General features: G+C 40.8%; 1 protein-coding gene across 1 annotated transcript; it reads right to left on the bottom strand.

Moving 5' to 3' along the window:
• Window positions 1-4,032: 4,032 nt before the first annotated feature.
• LOC139919273 (troponin T, fast skeletal muscle isoforms-like) lies at window positions 4,033-17,245 on the bottom strand. Its single transcript, XM_071908955.2, has 13 exons — window positions 17,200-17,245; window positions 14,978-15,018; window positions 14,829-14,842; window positions 12,906-13,073; window positions 9,890-9,908; window positions 9,713-9,758; window positions 9,474-9,590; window positions 8,756-8,833; window positions 7,884-7,997; window positions 7,178-7,290; window positions 6,866-6,956; window positions 6,239-6,279; window positions 4,033-4,314 (listed from the first exon to the last, which is right to left on the bottom strand). The coding sequence occupies exons 2-13, from the start codon at window positions 14,995-14,997 to the stop codon at window positions 4,278-4,280; spliced, it is 858 nt and encodes a 285-aa protein (XP_071765056.1). The 5' UTR covers window positions 14,998-15,018; window positions 17,200-17,245; the 3' UTR covers window positions 4,033-4,277.

The following is a 17,245-nucleotide window of genomic DNA, read 5'->3' as shown; positions in this document are numbered from 1 at the left end:
ACCTCTCACGCTCAACACGGGACGTTTTTATTTCCTGCAAAAACCCGTCCGGTCGAACCCGGATCCCCAGACTGGAGTCAGGAGGGACTGACAACAAATATTCACATTAACACGTTTTCAGACAGAACTGAGTCCTAAAGTCTGGTTTCCTCAACACTAGAAAGGTTCAGAAATGAAGTATCTGAGTTTTCAAAATCCTCCATGACTTTTCCCAGACCGGTTTCTGTTGTTAGATTTTCAAAATCACAAGGAAACAGCAGTTAGAATCACATTTATTCCATTCAACTGACGGCTGATCGGCCTTCTGTTGGAGCCACAAAATGACTTTTCTACTGTTAAAATGATGAAAAACGATGAAAACTTCAATCCTGGGAAAAAGAAGTTACTGCTGCAGCAGAGAATAGAAAACAGATGAGAGAAAGACAATAGAGAAGAAAATAAGAAAACAGTGAAAATGATCCAGCAAATAAATAAGTGAAGATGCAGAGAAGCGGTTCAGGCTGATCTGACCCCGCCGGCAGCATGTTGTCACTTGTCTTAAGTTAAAAAACAGTTTTAAGACTCAGTTCTAAACCAAACTGCCTTGTTAAGGTGGATGTTTGTCTGTCAGTGTATATTTGGTGAAGGATGGAGGCCAAAACAGCAGCTACATTCCTCCAGTTGTGTCCATCTGAAGTCTAAAACCCCCAGTGAGCTTTTCCCTGCACGAGGAACGAGAGCTACAGTAATCCTATGATGCATTTTTGAAGGAAAATATACAAATATCACTGCAAAACTACAGGTTCCTATAGGAATATTATAGTGATAACATAGGAGATCACTATAGAGAACTATAGGAATATTATAGGATTATTATAGGGATATTGTAGTGATTTTCCAGCAGGGTTAAAGTAGATTTGGACCTCTTTCGATCCCATATGGAGGTTAAATATTAAATATTATAATTTCATTGTCTTTTCACTGCAGCGGAGGACCATTTGTGTTTTTGTACATGTGTAAATAAGAGCTGATTTGTTACAACTAAAAGTATTACTAATGTATTTAATGTTTCTGTCTGTCTGTGGTTTGTTTGTTGTGAGAAATGTTAAACTTTATATTTATACATCTGAAAAATGAGTGACAGTTCACATGATGATAATAAATGAACATGCTTATTTATACAACAAACGCCTCCTTGGTTCATTTTTATTTAATGAATGTATTATGATTAATTCAATATGGCTGAAGTTTTGTTCCAGACACAGAAATTAACAATTTTTAAGCAGAACAATGAAAACAAAAATTTGTGAATATTTTGTCTATAATAGAAGCTGATGATCAGTTTACAGCAGCTTAAATATGAAAAAAAAAAATGACTGACAGCACCAAATGAAAATAAATGATAGGTTGTATAGGATTTATTACTTGATTAATTTATATAATATACTATAGTTAATTTGAAAGTAATGAGACATTTTACAGGTCTGGATTTATTTTTCCACAACAACTGAACAAATTAATTCTTAATAATCAGTAAAGGAAAGAATCAATGTGACTAATTAGAATGAATGTGTATAATTTTCCATAAATCCCAATCCAGGATTCATTTATCAGTTAATTAGGAACTGAATGGAAATGATGAAGAATTATTATAAATATATATATTATTGTTATTATATATACACTATATATTATTATTATTATTATTATTATATTATATATTATTATTAGATATGGTGAATATCTCATTTTAGAATGGAACTCTCCACATAAATATCCCAATAATAATAATTAACTTTATAAAATCAATTTTAAAGACTTTTTTTTCGAATTGATTTCATTATGTTAATTCTGTCCCTCAGTTAAAATTCTGTTATTAATTCTTCTCTCTTGTTTTATAATTGCTGCTCTTCATTTCTGCTTTTTTTGTTTATATTTTTTCTAAATGTGACGCACTTTAACTTTGTTTTTGAAAAGTGCTATACAAATACAGCTCATCATTTATATTATTATTATTATTATTAACATTATTATTATTATTATTATTATTATTAACATTATTATTATCAACATTATTAACATTAGTACTATTACTATTATTACTACTGTTGTTGTATTTATTTAAAATTATATTTGTTGCATCAATACCACCAAGACTAATTGCTGTATATTAATTGGACTCGGTGACTGAAGTGATTCATGTTGATGTTATAGCCTAAATATTAAATATTGATCTGTTGAAGATCATGATGCATCAGTGACACTATACAGACTGGATCCTCTGGAGTTTTGTAACACTGTATGATGAACTCAAGGTAATTTATATTTGTATTTTATTTTATTATTATAAAAAAAAATGGGCGGGGGGGGGGGGTATATGGATATACAGTATAGCAATATGGAAATGAATAATTCTGTATTTTATCATTAATAAATTAAATAACAAGGGCATTGCTAAATAAATATAGAAAACCTACTGTAGACAAAACTAAATCATACAAGCTAAATCATACAGTGATTGAAATGTCTCCTGGTGAAGAAGAGCTGAAGAGCAGCAGAGCTGACTGACAGTTTGTCTCTCTGAACTCAAACAGAAACAAACAGCAGCAGCGCCACCATGTGTTGAAACCAGGAACTGCAGCTTCTACACAGTTTTTATCAAGTTTCAGTCTCAAGTAACAGAATCTATTCATCCAAACTGCCTTCCAGGATGAATCAGGCATTTCATCTGGGGAGTCGAACCTCCAACCCTGCAGTCCGTTCCTTGTGGCTCTCAGAAAATGTTTCAGGATGTAAAACCTCAGCGGTAAACGTCAGGTTTTGGTGTCAGTCCCTCAGAATCAAAGAGCGAGGGCTTCTTTCTAGAGCCGCCATTTTGCACCAAGAGACGTTCAACAATCATACAGGGAGAAATCCATCGTAGAAGAGGAGAGAGACCAGTTTCTCCACCACAGGAGCAGGAGAGAGACCAGAATGCACTGCAGCAGAGAGACAGGCTGGGGTTTGAGGAAGTGGGGAGATTCTCAGTTTTTCTAAACTAATAAAACTCTCGCTCTCTTGCTCTTTCTCTGCTCACTATCTCTCTCTCTCTCCACCTTCATATCAATCCAGAAACTGGATGCAACAAGTTCACACTTCTTCTCTGGGGGTTGTTGAAAGGCATTCTGGGAAACGTAGGAAATCACTAACTGCAGTAGAAGCAGACGAGGCAGGTCGAGGGAAAGTGGGTTCAGCAAAACAGTTAAGTACAACACTTCATCACTAAATAAGTGCTGAATGTTTTGAACAGAACAGACTGATGAGATCTAACAGCAAGAGGATCAGAGGTTGTTTTTTTTTTTTACCTTTAATAGATAATAAGCTGCAAAAAATAGATTACTGAGCTAGACCAAAAAACAGATTTTGTCTCCTGAAAATATGAAAATATGTTGTTTTTCCACTTGGTGCCTTGCAGTGAAACAGTGAACGGGAAGAAGCTGCTCAGACTCAGCGGTTTGAAGCGTCTCAGCAGCTTCAGTGTTGGATTTAAAACAGAAAGTAGACTTTGAATTTGAAGAGTTTCATTCCAAAATAAGGAATGTGGCTCTTGAATAAAGCGACATCTGCTTTTACAAAATGATTAAAACAAATGATGCAGCTTTTTGAAGGATTGTCAGCAGCTTCATTTTAATTTAAGTCGTTGGTTGATAATATGAGAACATTTTTAAAGACTGGATCCTTTATAATTTAATATTTACTGATGAACTGCAGGTAATCCTTTCTTTTTCCTCCCATAATGGATATATAGCGCTATGGAAATTAAGTGTACATGATAGATTTTAGCATATAATAAGTGCATTGCTTAACAAATAAACTGTATTTAGGATAAAGCTTGTAGTTTGGCCAATATATTTTAAAGCTCACTGGTAATTAACGGGCCAGCAGGGAAAACTCCATGTCGCCTTCAGAATTCAACCCTGCAAATGCAAACAGTGTTGAACAAACGACTTTAAAATTACACAGCTAAAAATATGGAACTTTATTGAGTTTTGAATAACAACAGATCTACAGATATGGCTTGAAGAGTCACACTTTATTTACAAAAATACTGAGAACCAAACAGTCGAGGGCGAGGAAGCAAGATGGCGGATATTCATTCCTACAACAGCAGCTAATGGCTCCTGGTTGCATGAAATCTGGAGGTAAACCTCAGCGCTATTGGCTTCTGAGCTGCAGTCTGGGCCGCAGTGTGCGTTGCTTCATCAGGCGTGTGTCCGGTAGGATCGCAGTTTGGTTTCTGTGCAGCAGAGCGAGCCGCTTTACTTTCTGCGGCGGGCGGCGGCTCCCTTCTTGCTGCTGTAATACCAGACACAAACACAAGGGGGAAGCGGGTGAGGCGTCTGTTCTGACCGACTCACTCCTTTAAAACCTTTATCTGACCAGGAGAACGCTGACGGGACGAGCACAGAACCACAAAATCACACTTCAGAGCCGCAGTATAACCAGCTGATGGTTCGCTGCCTTGCTCAAAGGCTCAGCAGCAGTGTTTCTGTCACTTGTCCCACACAGGTCTGTGCAGCCAGTCTGGGATTCAAACCGGTGACCTTCAGCTCAGCATCTCTGACCTTCATAACTGAGATCTGAGTTCCTGATCTGAGTTGTTCCCTGCAGGAAAACACTCAACACCAAACAGACTTTCAGACCAACATGCAGCACTTACCTTCATCACACTGAGTCATGATGAGGAAGAACAGAGGATTTCAGTCCCACAGACACACACACTGCTGCTGTATCGGCCTGATATCTGTCTACCAGGCCTTTTTCAGAGCCTCCTCATCATGACTGACACTTGGGCAGCAACATGTTTCTAGTGGAGCATCTCTACTCACAAAGGTTCATGTAATACAGCACCGGCTGGTCTGTAGTTTTCTGCCATAAACTGACATGAACTGTCCTGAACACTGACACAACATACTGTATATTACTATTAACATTATGTTGTGTGTCGTCCCAAACTAGACTGAAAGATGTGCTGAAAATGACACATCCTTTTTAAGAGTGTATAAATCAATATAAATGTAAATAGTAATCCACCAGAGCAAGAAAATGAACAAAACTAAAATCATTTGAGTCAAATTTAGTTCAGTTAATTTAGCCCAATTTCCCCTCTAAAAAGAGTATTACTAACGCTTGGAATGGCTGTTTCTATGAGATTTTTTTTTTTTTTTTTTTTACACTGCAACCTTCACTACATCCATAACAAGGCCCAAATCAGGGATGGATGTGGATCCAACATTGCTTCAGAAATTCACAGAGGAAACACTGATGTTTACCTGGTTCCTCTTACCTGGTTAGAGACCAAACCACTGACCTGCTGAGCACCCCGCTCTGCGACTCACATCCACACAGGACAGGAAGAGGAAGACCCACCTCCACCTTTAAAACCACCTCAGCTGATAAATCTAACTTAACTGAGGAGTTTAATTCCAAAATGAGATCGCTGACACTGAGTGACTGCATCAAATTAAATCCAATCAAATCATGAGACTCTGTAAAGGAATTACAGTAACTTAAAGGTCCCATATTATCAGAATTCAACTTCTCTTTTTATATCCATATGTGATCAAAGATGTTTGATGAAGATATTAAAATGTGACTGTGAGTGGCGAAATGTAAAGTTACTACATTTTCAAAACCTTTTTCTCCAGTCAGTTTCAGACTAACTCCAGGAAACGCATCACAGCTGGACTCGCTCCTGATTGGCTCCCTCACTAATGAATGACTGAAATCTGTCCAATCAGGGTCCAGTTTGCAGCATTTGAACTGAAAGCGTCCACTCAGCAGGTTTGTCTCATTTGAGTTAGAGGAGCCGCTGCTGTCGGCCAATCAGGGGCCAGTATTGTGACGACTTAGTCTTCACATTCATTCAGTTTAACTCATTCAATTCAACTTTTAACTAAACTACAACTGCAGAACATCATGAGGAACATTATTCTGATCCTGAGCCAAAATCATGAAAACTGAATAATATCGGCGCTTTTTAAAGGATAATTGGTAATTTAAGTTCTTGCTTGGCTGGATCCTGAATGCTGACCTGCAGCTACTGATTGTTTTTCCAAAGCAGATGTTCAGTTCATGGATGTCAGTTTTGGAAATGAACTCCTCGGTTCTCTCTCTGTGTGTTTTGGCCGGTGTGTCGTCTTGGTCTCCTCTGGTTCAGTCGGACCTTCATGCTAACAGACCATGCAGCAGATCAAACTCCCTGATCAGCTTTACTTACAATTTACTGAGCTCCTCCACTCTCTTGCGCAGGGTTGTAACCTGGAGGAAGCAGAGCAAAGCCAGTTCACATCCAGAGGCACAGGAGGTTTGGATGAACAAGAAGCTGTTATATTCTGAGAGGAGAATGGATTTATCACAGAACTTGAACGGATAGAACGGTCATTCCCATTCAAATCAACGTTCCTGGACGGTCGGAGCGGCGGCCATCTTGCTGTGACCCGTCGGACTAGCTTCTGTATAAAGCGACTCGCAGCAAGTCACTGAGCTGAGAGGTTTTACAGCAAGAACCAAAGCAGCTTCTCTGTCTCCTCGCTGCCATGGATCGCTAACATGCTAATGTTGACTAGAAGAGCTAGAGAGAGAAGTACAGTCTGTGATGAAGCTACGTTAGCCTCGTCGCTAACGTTAGCTTCCAGTTGAGTTTTGACAGTTTTGACAGACTCATCTGCTCAGTTCTCAAGTGTTGTGTTGTCACCATAGCAACTAACACTTAAAATCCCATAATCGTCATTTTATGCTGAACTACATTTACCATGACAAACAGGAAGAACCATTCTATCCGTTCAGGTTCTGTGGGGTTTATGCTTTTTTTTCTTCTTCTGTGTGTCTGAGTTTGGACTCTCACCTCGTACTTCTGCCTCTTCAGTCTCTCCATGTGGTCGAACTTCTCCGACTCCAGCTGGGTCATCCATTCATGCAGCTCATTGATCTTATCCCTGCAGGAAAAACACATGCATGTGAGCTAAAATCCATTTAAACACACAGACTGACGGCTGGGAAACAGCGACCCACTGCCAGCTTTATCTTTCAGAACAGATCTGAAGATATGATACAGCTATAACACCCAGAAAGCTGCACTGTGCCCACGCAGCCTCTCCACCCTGAAAGGTTTGGAGGAAACACTGAACAGAAAGCAGTGTGGGTTTCTGAGTCTGACCTGAGCTTGTCCTCGTTCAGGTGGTCGATGTTGAGCGCCTTGCGTCTGCCTGCCAGGATCTTCTTCTTCTTCTCTCTCTCAGTCTCTTTCTTTCCTCCTCTCTTCTGGTCAGCCTGTCACATGTTTACACACAACGTTACCAAGTATACCAGTTATACTGCAAGTACTAACACTAGTACTACCAACACTACTTGTAGTACAATTACAACTGTTACTAAAATTGTGACTGTTGGTCCCAGGAGGACTAGCGGACACTGAGGCGGATACTGGGGAACTACTAATACAATTTTTTTAAATGTATTTTTGGTTTCTATATTTTATATTGTCACTGTTGTTTTTCATGTGAAGCGCATTGAATAGCTGTGTATGAAATCTGCTACATAAATAAAACTGACTTGACTACTACTACTACTAAATAATAATAATAATAATAATAATTATATGGATTTATAACATTTTCTTAACAAAAAACAAAGGGCTGTAAAATAAAAGGAACAAAAAACTATTAACAGTAATATATATTCCCTATGTCTCTGTGTCTCTCTATGTCTCTCAATTCAATTCAAGCTGCTTTATTGGCAAAGTTAACAAATTCAAATGACAGTAATCAAACTGTCAATGAAGAATAAATAGGAAATCTCACTCTCTCTCTCTCTCTCTCTCTCTCTCTCTCTCTCTCTGTGTGTGTGTGTGTGTGTGTGCTGACCCTCTGCAGGTGGCTGCTGTAGTTGGAGCCCATGCTGGACAGTGCTGACTTCTTCTTCGCCTCTTCATCTGCCTTCTTCTTGGCATCAGCCTCCTCCCTCTTCAGCCTCTCCTCCTGTTCAGACAGCAGGCTCAGGTCAGATCCACATCAACATCCACACAGACTCAGGTCAGATCCACATCAACATCCACACAGGCTCAGGTCAGATCCACATCAACATCCACACAGGCTCAGGTCAGATCCACATCAACATCCACACAGACTCAGGTCAGATCCACATCAGCATCCACACAGACTCAGGTCAGATCCACATCAACATCAACACAGACTCAGGTCAGATCCACATCAGCATCAACACAGACTCAGGTCAGATCCACATCAGCATCACAGATAAGTCACCGCCATGCAGGGAATTCTACAACTAATTACATGAAGTATCTAGTGAAACTGTATATATATATATACTGTATATATATGTTTTTATTATTTTGTATTGATTAAAGTGTGTTTTTAAAGACCCCATGAAACAGCATCTTCATTATAGGATACTGGGATATTAAGTCAGTGATGGATCATTCAAAAGTGTAAACAAATGGGAGATGAAGTTGGGAAGAGAAAGGCAGTTTTATTGGATGGGAGGGGCGGGACTGTTCAAAAATCTGTGATGTTTTATTGGTTGGAGTTTTTATTTCCACCTCCTGATGCAGCGTCATGTCACCATTAAAGACACTCTTGTTTTCCCAGAAGGAAAAGTAATGGGAGTTCTTTTCCACGGGGACTTTAAAATGTAGGACTCATGATTAAAGGAGAAAAAAATGAAAGATGAATAAAAGCAGGAGATAAAAAAGCAGAAAGGGGCGGCGGGGACGAACCTCACGTCTGGCCTGGCGCTCTTTCTCCTTCTCAGAACGGATCCTCTGCTGCTCGGCTCTCTCAGCGCGACGCTTCTCCTGCAGAGCGACAGGAAAACACACTTCAGCTCATGATGCACATGAAGAGGGAAACCAGCAGGAGGCTGAACTGAGACCAAGTCACCAATTACACTGACTCACATTACTGTAATCACTACGAATTTCTCATTACATAAACATTAAGCATTCATTAAAAATAACAGCTTTAAAAAAGTAAGGAAAGTTCCTGTCTCCCTGAATTTTACATTAGATTAGAAAGTAAGCAGTCAAACATTAAGGGGTGTTTAAGGAGGTTTTGATGGGGTCTCCTCCATTAACAACTCCCTTAATTAATTTTAAGGGGATTTTGCATTAATTAAGGGGTGAATTAATGTAAGTGTAAGGGTATTTTAAGGGATTACTGGTTCGTAGAGGATTGAGTTTTAAAAAGCAATGAATAACTGATTGCTTAATTAAAAAAACTACTGCGTTAAATGACTACAAAAAAGTAATCTGATTACTATAGGCTAACATGTTACCCTCAACACTGCTTACGAGTGAGCAGGTAAAGCTTCAGTGCCTTGTTGCTGGGATTGAACCTGAGACCTTCTGGTTACAGTACGCTCTAACCAGGTCTCAACAAGGATCAATAATGTTGATCTAATCTGATCTGATCTGATCCGATGTGACCGAGACTCACGATTCTCTCCTTGAGCGCAATCAGCTCCTCCTCCTCCTTCTTCCTGTGCTCAAAGTGAGCATCGATCAGCCCCTGCAGCTCCACCAGATCCTTGTTCTGGCGTTTCTTCTGGATGTCCTGTAGACCCGGGGAGAAGAAGAAGAAGAAGAACGTTCAGCCACAGAGAAACTCTACGGCTGCAGCAGAGACAGACAGGAAGTAACAGGAATCCTTCATGACGTCGTTTCAGTTCTACTCACATCAAAGTCCACTTTCTCACCATCAGGGATTTTTGGTGCGCTGGGCCTGCGGGAAGAGAGAGATCAGGGTGTTTGGGTTCACCTCGGGGGTCATCGTGGCTTTCAGTGAACGGTAATGATAAATGGCTCAGACTGAAATGTGTAGAGAAATCATTTCAATCAATCAAGGAAACTTACTTGAACTTTGGCTTCTCCTCTGCATGTTAAGGAATGAAGAAGGGGACAAGTACATGTCATCGGGTTAGAAATGCACACTAGTCTGTTTGAAGCAAATTATTTCATTTCCAGGCAAAACGTCTCAGGCATTACATGGATTAAACTCTAGGTTTTTGACTCTATATGGAATGTAAAATGAATTGTTTAAATGTTTAAAAAAAACTCCAAATTGTCGCCTTGCTTTCAGTTTGAAGTTAGGGTTAGAAAAAAACCAACAGGTAAATAACAACAAACAAATGAACTTCATATATTAAGACTTGACAAACAGTTTTACACAGGGAAATATTAAGTTTTGTGAATATCAAAAGAACATCTTGCTGTGAGTGCAGTTACAGTAAATCTGAACTGTGGTGTAATCTACAAAACAAACGCTGTGATCAGTTCATAAAGCTCAGTGTGCTCGTTTCATCTGTCTAAAAGTCGCTGATAGTCATGTGATTTTGTTTTAATGGTGAGTGTCACTGCTGAAAGCAAAGATTTGCTTTAAAAGTGAAAAGCTACTGTAAATCTATGTTATGTTTTTTTTGGCTTGACCCCAAAACCATTTTACACAAGCAAGACAAAATCCATTTTCTCAGTTTTTTTTTTTCATCTTGGATTGAGTTTGGCGGCACCATGCCATGCAGATGACGAGTGGCACAGCAGGAGTTTAACAGTGGGGTCGCTGCGCAGTGAAGCACATGTTAGCATTTCATATTCTTTCACCCTTTTTCTCCACTAGAATTTTTTTTAATTAAATATGCATTTAAAATCCTATGTTGTTTATTTGGTTTTCAAACTTCTGCCAATGTGGCAGTGCTCCTGGATTTGACAGACAGTAAAATTTGGACGACATTTTGTGACCAGAAAGGCAGGCGTTCCCCCAGCACAGCTAGACTTCAGACCCGGACTCTGCAGTCCTTCCAAAACCAGAATGACAGATCAGATTCATCAAGTTTTCATCAACATACCTTCCTCTTCAATGGCCTCTGCATGCAGCAAGCATCGAAAACAAGAGCAAAATAGACAGCGTTAGCAAGCGCAGTGGTGCGTACATTCAAAACAATCTACTGCACTGCAGCAGCTCTTTGTCAGACATGATACTTTGTTGAATTAAACACTGGGAATAAAAGGTGAGAAGTACTGTTTTATTAAATTAAGCTAAATTAATTATTGGCTTTCAGAGGCCACATTTTCACCTTTCAAAAGCTCAACAAAGTATCATCTTTCTGCTTTCACATGCTTCCAGATACATCACAGAAAAACAGATTTACTACTTGGAAATTTCACATGAACGCCATTCAAAATTGGATGATGAAGTCAGAAAGTTTGAGAAAATTTTGCTACCCGAGTTAAGTTTCTAGCTGCAAGGCGTCCATGTTTGTTTATCGTCTGATTGTCTGATAAAATCGCACATGAAAGCAACGCTGTTAAGCAGCAGACTTGGAAGTCCCAGATGTCTGACTTTCCCTCCAGCACATGAACGTGGCATAAAACCGGACATTTCTATTTCTATTTCTATTTCTATCAGTGAGTAAAAACATGAAATCCCAGAAGCCATCTTTTTTTTCTATTTTCTATCAACAACATTGATTTTCATGCTCGGTCGAAGCATAGCAGGACTTTAGAGAAACAGCAACAATCCAAAATACATCTACCATATTTTGACAACCTGATGTTTACCTTCATCAGATATCAAAGCAACAGTGAAGAAGAAAAAAAAACAAGTGGCATCAGATTCATTTATATCAAGCATGTTTGTCTCTTTAAAGCCCCAATCCTCAATCCAAATGTAAACAAAATGGAAGCCTTATCGCTTATTAATAAATACGTTAATAAAATGTTAATCTTCTTAATAAAATGACAGACAGTTGGTGAGAGCTGAACAGGAATCTTTAACTGCATGTGATTTGTTTACATTCGTATTGCTCATAAACATTGCCATATAACAGACAGGAATTTTGAGTCGGGATGCACAAGCTGCATTTCTTACTCAAAATCCCGGATTGGGGCTTTACACTGGGGCTTTAGACATATGACAGAAACTCATAGAGATGTTTACATCCTGATTGGCTGTCGTAAGTCACAAACATGATCACTGCTGTGTTTAAAATGGTTTAGATGTCGGCAGTCCAAGGCTTGTTGAGTTAGCAGTTTGCATTATCAGCAGTCAGTTCTCCTGTGTTTCTGACATGGAGATAACTCTGTCAGGTTAGGGCTTCGGTTCCCACTGGGGCCGTCCATGCACTCATGGTACTGTGAGTAGGGTTAGACCGATATATGGTGCCGATATTGGCCTTTTATTAAATATCAGATATCGTCCACCTCTGATATGATGGAGGTTCCTCCTGACCACAGCTACAGTCTGGAAAACCTGCCATGAATTCTTAATGAATCCCAGAGTTTCATTAGATAGATAGTTACCATTCGATAGAGGGGGTGGGATGGGGGTGGGGGGGCCTGCCTTAAAGAGCTGCTAACACTAAAAGAATTTCATTAGTCTGGGTTTCAATGGAGAGTTTTAGTGTCCCATGATGGTCTAAATGCTGTACGAGAGGCTTTTCCACCCAGACAAGTGGAGGAAACACTGAATACTTGGGCATAAAAATTCTCGAATTTAAAGACGCTGGCACAAATCGGCATAAAATATCAGCTATGGGCAGTTTCAATACAAAAATATCAGTATCGGCCTTTAAAAACCCATATCGGTCGAACCCTAACTGTAAGATGCCTTGTGTAAAAGCATCCACTAGCGGTCTGTACGGACCTTTTACGGACTCTCATCATATTCTAACTTGGGCCCTCTGAGTGCTACAGATAACCGGCCATCTTTGACTTTCGGCCAGAGGTGAAGGGAAGGCTGATTAGTAGACATGGTGAACAGGTGAGTGGATGAGATTAGATTAGCGGGGGGAGGAGGGGGGGTCTGTCTGTCTGTAACCGGTGGAGCGCGCCGCCGCCTGGGAAAGGATGAGAGAATACCCCCCATGCCACATACCTTCATGCACCTCTTCCTCTGGCTCTGGCTCAGGCTCAGGCTCTGGTTCTGGTTCTGGTTCTACCACTGGTTCTGGCTCTGGCTCTGGTTCTGGTTCTGGCTCTGGTTCTGGCTCAGGGGCCGCCTCAGGGGCCACCTCTACTTCCTCTACTACCTCCTCTTCTACGGCTACACAACATGCAGCAAGTAACCAGGGAGAGGAAGGGCGATGAAAGGGTTAATAGATGCAGGAGAAAGTAAAAGTAAAGGAAAGGTGGAGGTGGAGGTGGAGGTGGAGGTGGAGGTGAGTCAGTGGAATGAAAGGGGGGAAAGCTGTGAGATATGAGGAGGTTTTTGGTGGTGGTGCAGTTCAGGGGAACGACCACCGGGCGGCGCTGAAGCGGGTGAGACAGCAAGCAGTTATATAGGAAAAGGGAAAAGGTCAGTCATTGATGGACAAAATGTGATTGATTCCTATGTGCAGAAACCTGGAAATGCAGCTTGATGTGGTAAAAGAAAAGATGAATTTGTCTTTAAAGATGGCAGGATCGTAACATCAACTGGCCGTATGCAGGAGAGACAGAGATTCTAGCTTGTAGCTCTCTATTTACACCTGTTTTGTACTTTGAGCGGTCTTAAACGAAAGAATATAGCGTTAGTGTTAACCAGCATGCCACAAGGTACATGAGTGTTTGTGGAGATGAGCACACGTCTTCAATCACAGTGATGAAGGAAGTGACTGACGAATTAGTATCAATGACATGAGACTTATCATATGGAGTCTGCAGGCTGCATCTTACCATCGAAATCTTCATGGTCATCCGAGAAAGAAAGGAGCAGAACAGTATTATGAAAAGATCCCACCTGTACCCAATTTGATAGAATTGGTAGAATACGATTCAAATGTGGGTACAGTGGGGATCCATGCTGAGCATACACAACACGGTCCTGCTGGGCCAATCGGAGCTCAGAGTCGCTTTAACTTCCGGAAACATCGCTGATCTGAAAGTTAGCGGAGCGCGCTCAGCTCAGCAGGACCGCTCAGTTGCAGATCTTCATGCAGAGTTGCAGGACCGTTGCCAACAGATCAGTGCATGCTTCTGTCTGCGTACTAAACTTCCCAATTGAACGCCTGATTGTTTCACTTTGATCTCAAATCAAACATGACACTGTGCTGTTGTCAATGTTGGTGCCTGCAACCATGCAACAGCGAGTCAGGGCCTCTCGCATCCAATCAACAGACAGGATCATATACAGTATGTGCAGTACTGCAGGACTGCAAAGAGAGAGCATCGTTGCATAACTTGAATCTCAAGGAGTCAAGCCAAACCTGCAAACATATCTGTCCGGTGCAATTAACCATTCTACAGGGAACGGAAAACCAGTTAGGCAGTGTTCAGAAATAATACTGGGATTTAGCATGGGACTGGGATTGTGCCTGTCCATAGGAAAGATCTGTGGCTTAACCTCACCTTTTCTTTGTCTCTGGAGAAATATAACATATCACAATATTAATTTAGGATCAATGATATTTGAATTCTCTCTCCTAACCCCCCTTAGGAAGATGCACATGAGAATCTACATCTGCATTAAATGTAAGAAGAGCATATCTCATTTATAGATGCTACACTCACAGATTGCTGACAGACTTCTGAGATGTTTCACCTTATTGACACATTAGAGACTCAGAAGAAGATGAGCGCGTATTAAGATGAGAGAAACAAAATGTTAGAGCTCAGTGAAAGAGCTAAGAAACGATCCAAGAAATTGGAGTTTTACGAGAAAAAGTCACGCTGATTTCAAATGAAACTCATCAACTGTGTGTCTAGGAGAGGTAAATAAAAGGAAGAGGGGTTCTTGCTTAGGATGTTGCTTTCCTCTGGGTGGACAGTGAACCTAATGTACAGTTTGGTATGTTTGGGTGGAGCAGATGGTGTTACTTACCCTCGACCTGATCACTGCAAGACAGAAGGGAAACAGATTCAGATTCAAGAGTCAAAACTACTCACCGGCAGGACAGAGAGGGAATGTTTGGCTTTGCTGAGGAAAAGTTCTGGATGTTTGAATGAAAATAAGAAGTGTCCGGTACTTACACTTCCTCTGTGTCAGACATGGTGACAGTGGACTTTTCGACCTGGAGAGAGGAAAGAGAGGAGAGAGCAACTGTAAGTTTCTCTGCAAGCAGCTTCTGTCCGCCTTGCTGTATTTATAGCTCAGGATTAAGTTGCAGATGTCTTGAATGTCTCCTGCGGCCCCACCCTGCCCAGACCCCACCCTGCACGCCCTAAAATAAAAAAAAAAACCATGATGTAGCTTCATCTAGAGAGGCTTTTTTTCCCTCATCTTTTGAAATATTTTTAGGGACGGGCGGTCCTGGATTCGAAACGTTCCCGAATTTGTCAGATCAAAACAACATCTTTGAGTTTATAATTAGCGTCACAGACTGGACTGAAATTCGAACCCTGTCTTGAATCTGCTTCTGCAATGATAAGTGAGAAGGGAGCCAAACATAGATTTATGCCAATGGTCTTTTTTCTACCGCTGGGTGAGAGATTCATGTTGCTGTACAAAAAAAAAAAAAAAAAAAAAAAAAAAAAGAAAACAGGGGTCTTGGTAAAGGTCAGACTCCAGGCCTTCCCCAGCCACTTGGATCCATTTGTCAAGGTGTTAAAGACTTTTTATCTTTAGAAACACATTGCTTCAGCTCTTCACACTTTATAACAGATTCTGTCACTTCTACAGTCATTTTTAGCATGTGACCTTATTGCATTCAATTATATTTATTAACTTTTGCTGTGCTGGAAGTGTATCAATGTCGTATCTGATGCAAAGTCCGAATTGGTAAACATACATGACCCTGAATATATTTAGAAATGATTAGCTCTTGCATTAGTTGCCCATTAGTCTCATTACGGCGAGGCCACCATGAAGGCATCCGACATCACAACTATTTCAAAACAGACAGCTGCAAATGTCTCTGAGAAACGATCCCGGATCCAGTTTCAGGGGACGCGATGCTGCAGATCGGGTTCTTTCCCTTGGAATAGTTCCCATAATTCCACTCCTTTTCCTTATCTGGCCGTCTCTCTCACATGGTTCCTTCAATCATCTCCCTCTGACCGAACCGGCTTCACGAGAATTAAAATAAACACCGAGAGGGACTCGTGAAGATTAAAAGGTTCAAAGTCCTGCCTCCTTATGATTGTTCTTCAAAGCTTTTAAATTGTATACTCAAATGTCTCAAGTGTCCTGATTACACCTTTATGTAATATTGGTAGTTAGGAAAAAAAAAACATTTAGAAGATTCCTTTCTATCCAGTTTATAGTTTCTTGGCTCCTGTTCCAGATGTTAAGTAAGTGCGTATTTGTTTATCCTCAAGCTATGTCAGCTTTAATGTGCTAGCATGCCCCGCCCATTCACAGGTCACCAGCAGACATCATCAAAATAAATACATTAATAAACTAAAAACCTAAAAACAATCTTTCCAAAACAACTGAATCTGCCAAGAAGAGTTGAGGCAGAGCGCTGCTGCTCTCAGCTGTCACATAATTCAATAATAGACTCTTATCTTCACCCTGCCGGAGCGGGACGCTGCCACGGAAGCTTTAAGCCGTCTGTAAATCCCACAGGTATGAGCCGCCGCCGGCCGGCCGGAGTCTGACCGAGCTGCCAAAACAACACGCAATTCCTTTAAGGCAACGGCTGCTGTCTTGTAAAAACCTCATAACTCCAAATCTTGGTGGATTTTAGGATCGCATGCTCCTCTATGGGTTGAGAACATTGTACCACCCTTGGTCTTATGAATCCCCTTTCAAACCCCACTGGGTAAACTCAAAAATGCATGGTTGGTCAAGCTGAAAACGAAAAAAAGCTGGTTTTCTTAGCTCCTGGGAAGTTGGAGATACAAGGTTTCCACAGAACAGCAACGCAATGCCAAAAGGTGTCAAAATTCAGCGCTTTGCAGCTTCTCAGGCACACAGATTCACTCAAACACCAGCATGGACTAATTTTCCTCACTACTGAGCACAAACAGAAAAGCATGGCTATGATTAAACTGGAGCCTTTAGAAGAGGCCTGTTCCCCCTGTGATCCACTGTCAGTCCAATATTTCAGTACAACTGCTGCCATCTCACCCCTGACCTCAGCAGCTCTACAGCGCGGCCTCTGCTAGCCGTGGCAGTGGTTTTTAACACATGTGGATTCAGCTGTTCTTAGCTTGGCTTGGTTGGGGGGGCGTAGGGGACTCTTAACATTGCACTTGAGCCTTCTCTCCTTCAGTCACTCTCTCACTCTCACACTCTCTCCCTCTCTTACCTCAGAAAAGCTGAAAGAAGTGAGCTCCCTGCTGGCCGAGACTGGC

This window comes from Centroberyx gerrardi, chromosome 4, assembly GCF_048128805.1.
Source record: "Centroberyx gerrardi isolate f3 chromosome 4, fCenGer3.hap1.cur.20231027, whole genome shotgun sequence".
Classification (NCBI taxonomy): domain Eukaryota; kingdom Metazoa; phylum Chordata; class Actinopteri; order Beryciformes; family Berycidae; genus Centroberyx; species Centroberyx gerrardi.
The sequence above is the reverse complement of the archived record's forward strand: the minus strand, read 5'-3'. Positions and strand labels throughout refer to the sequence as shown.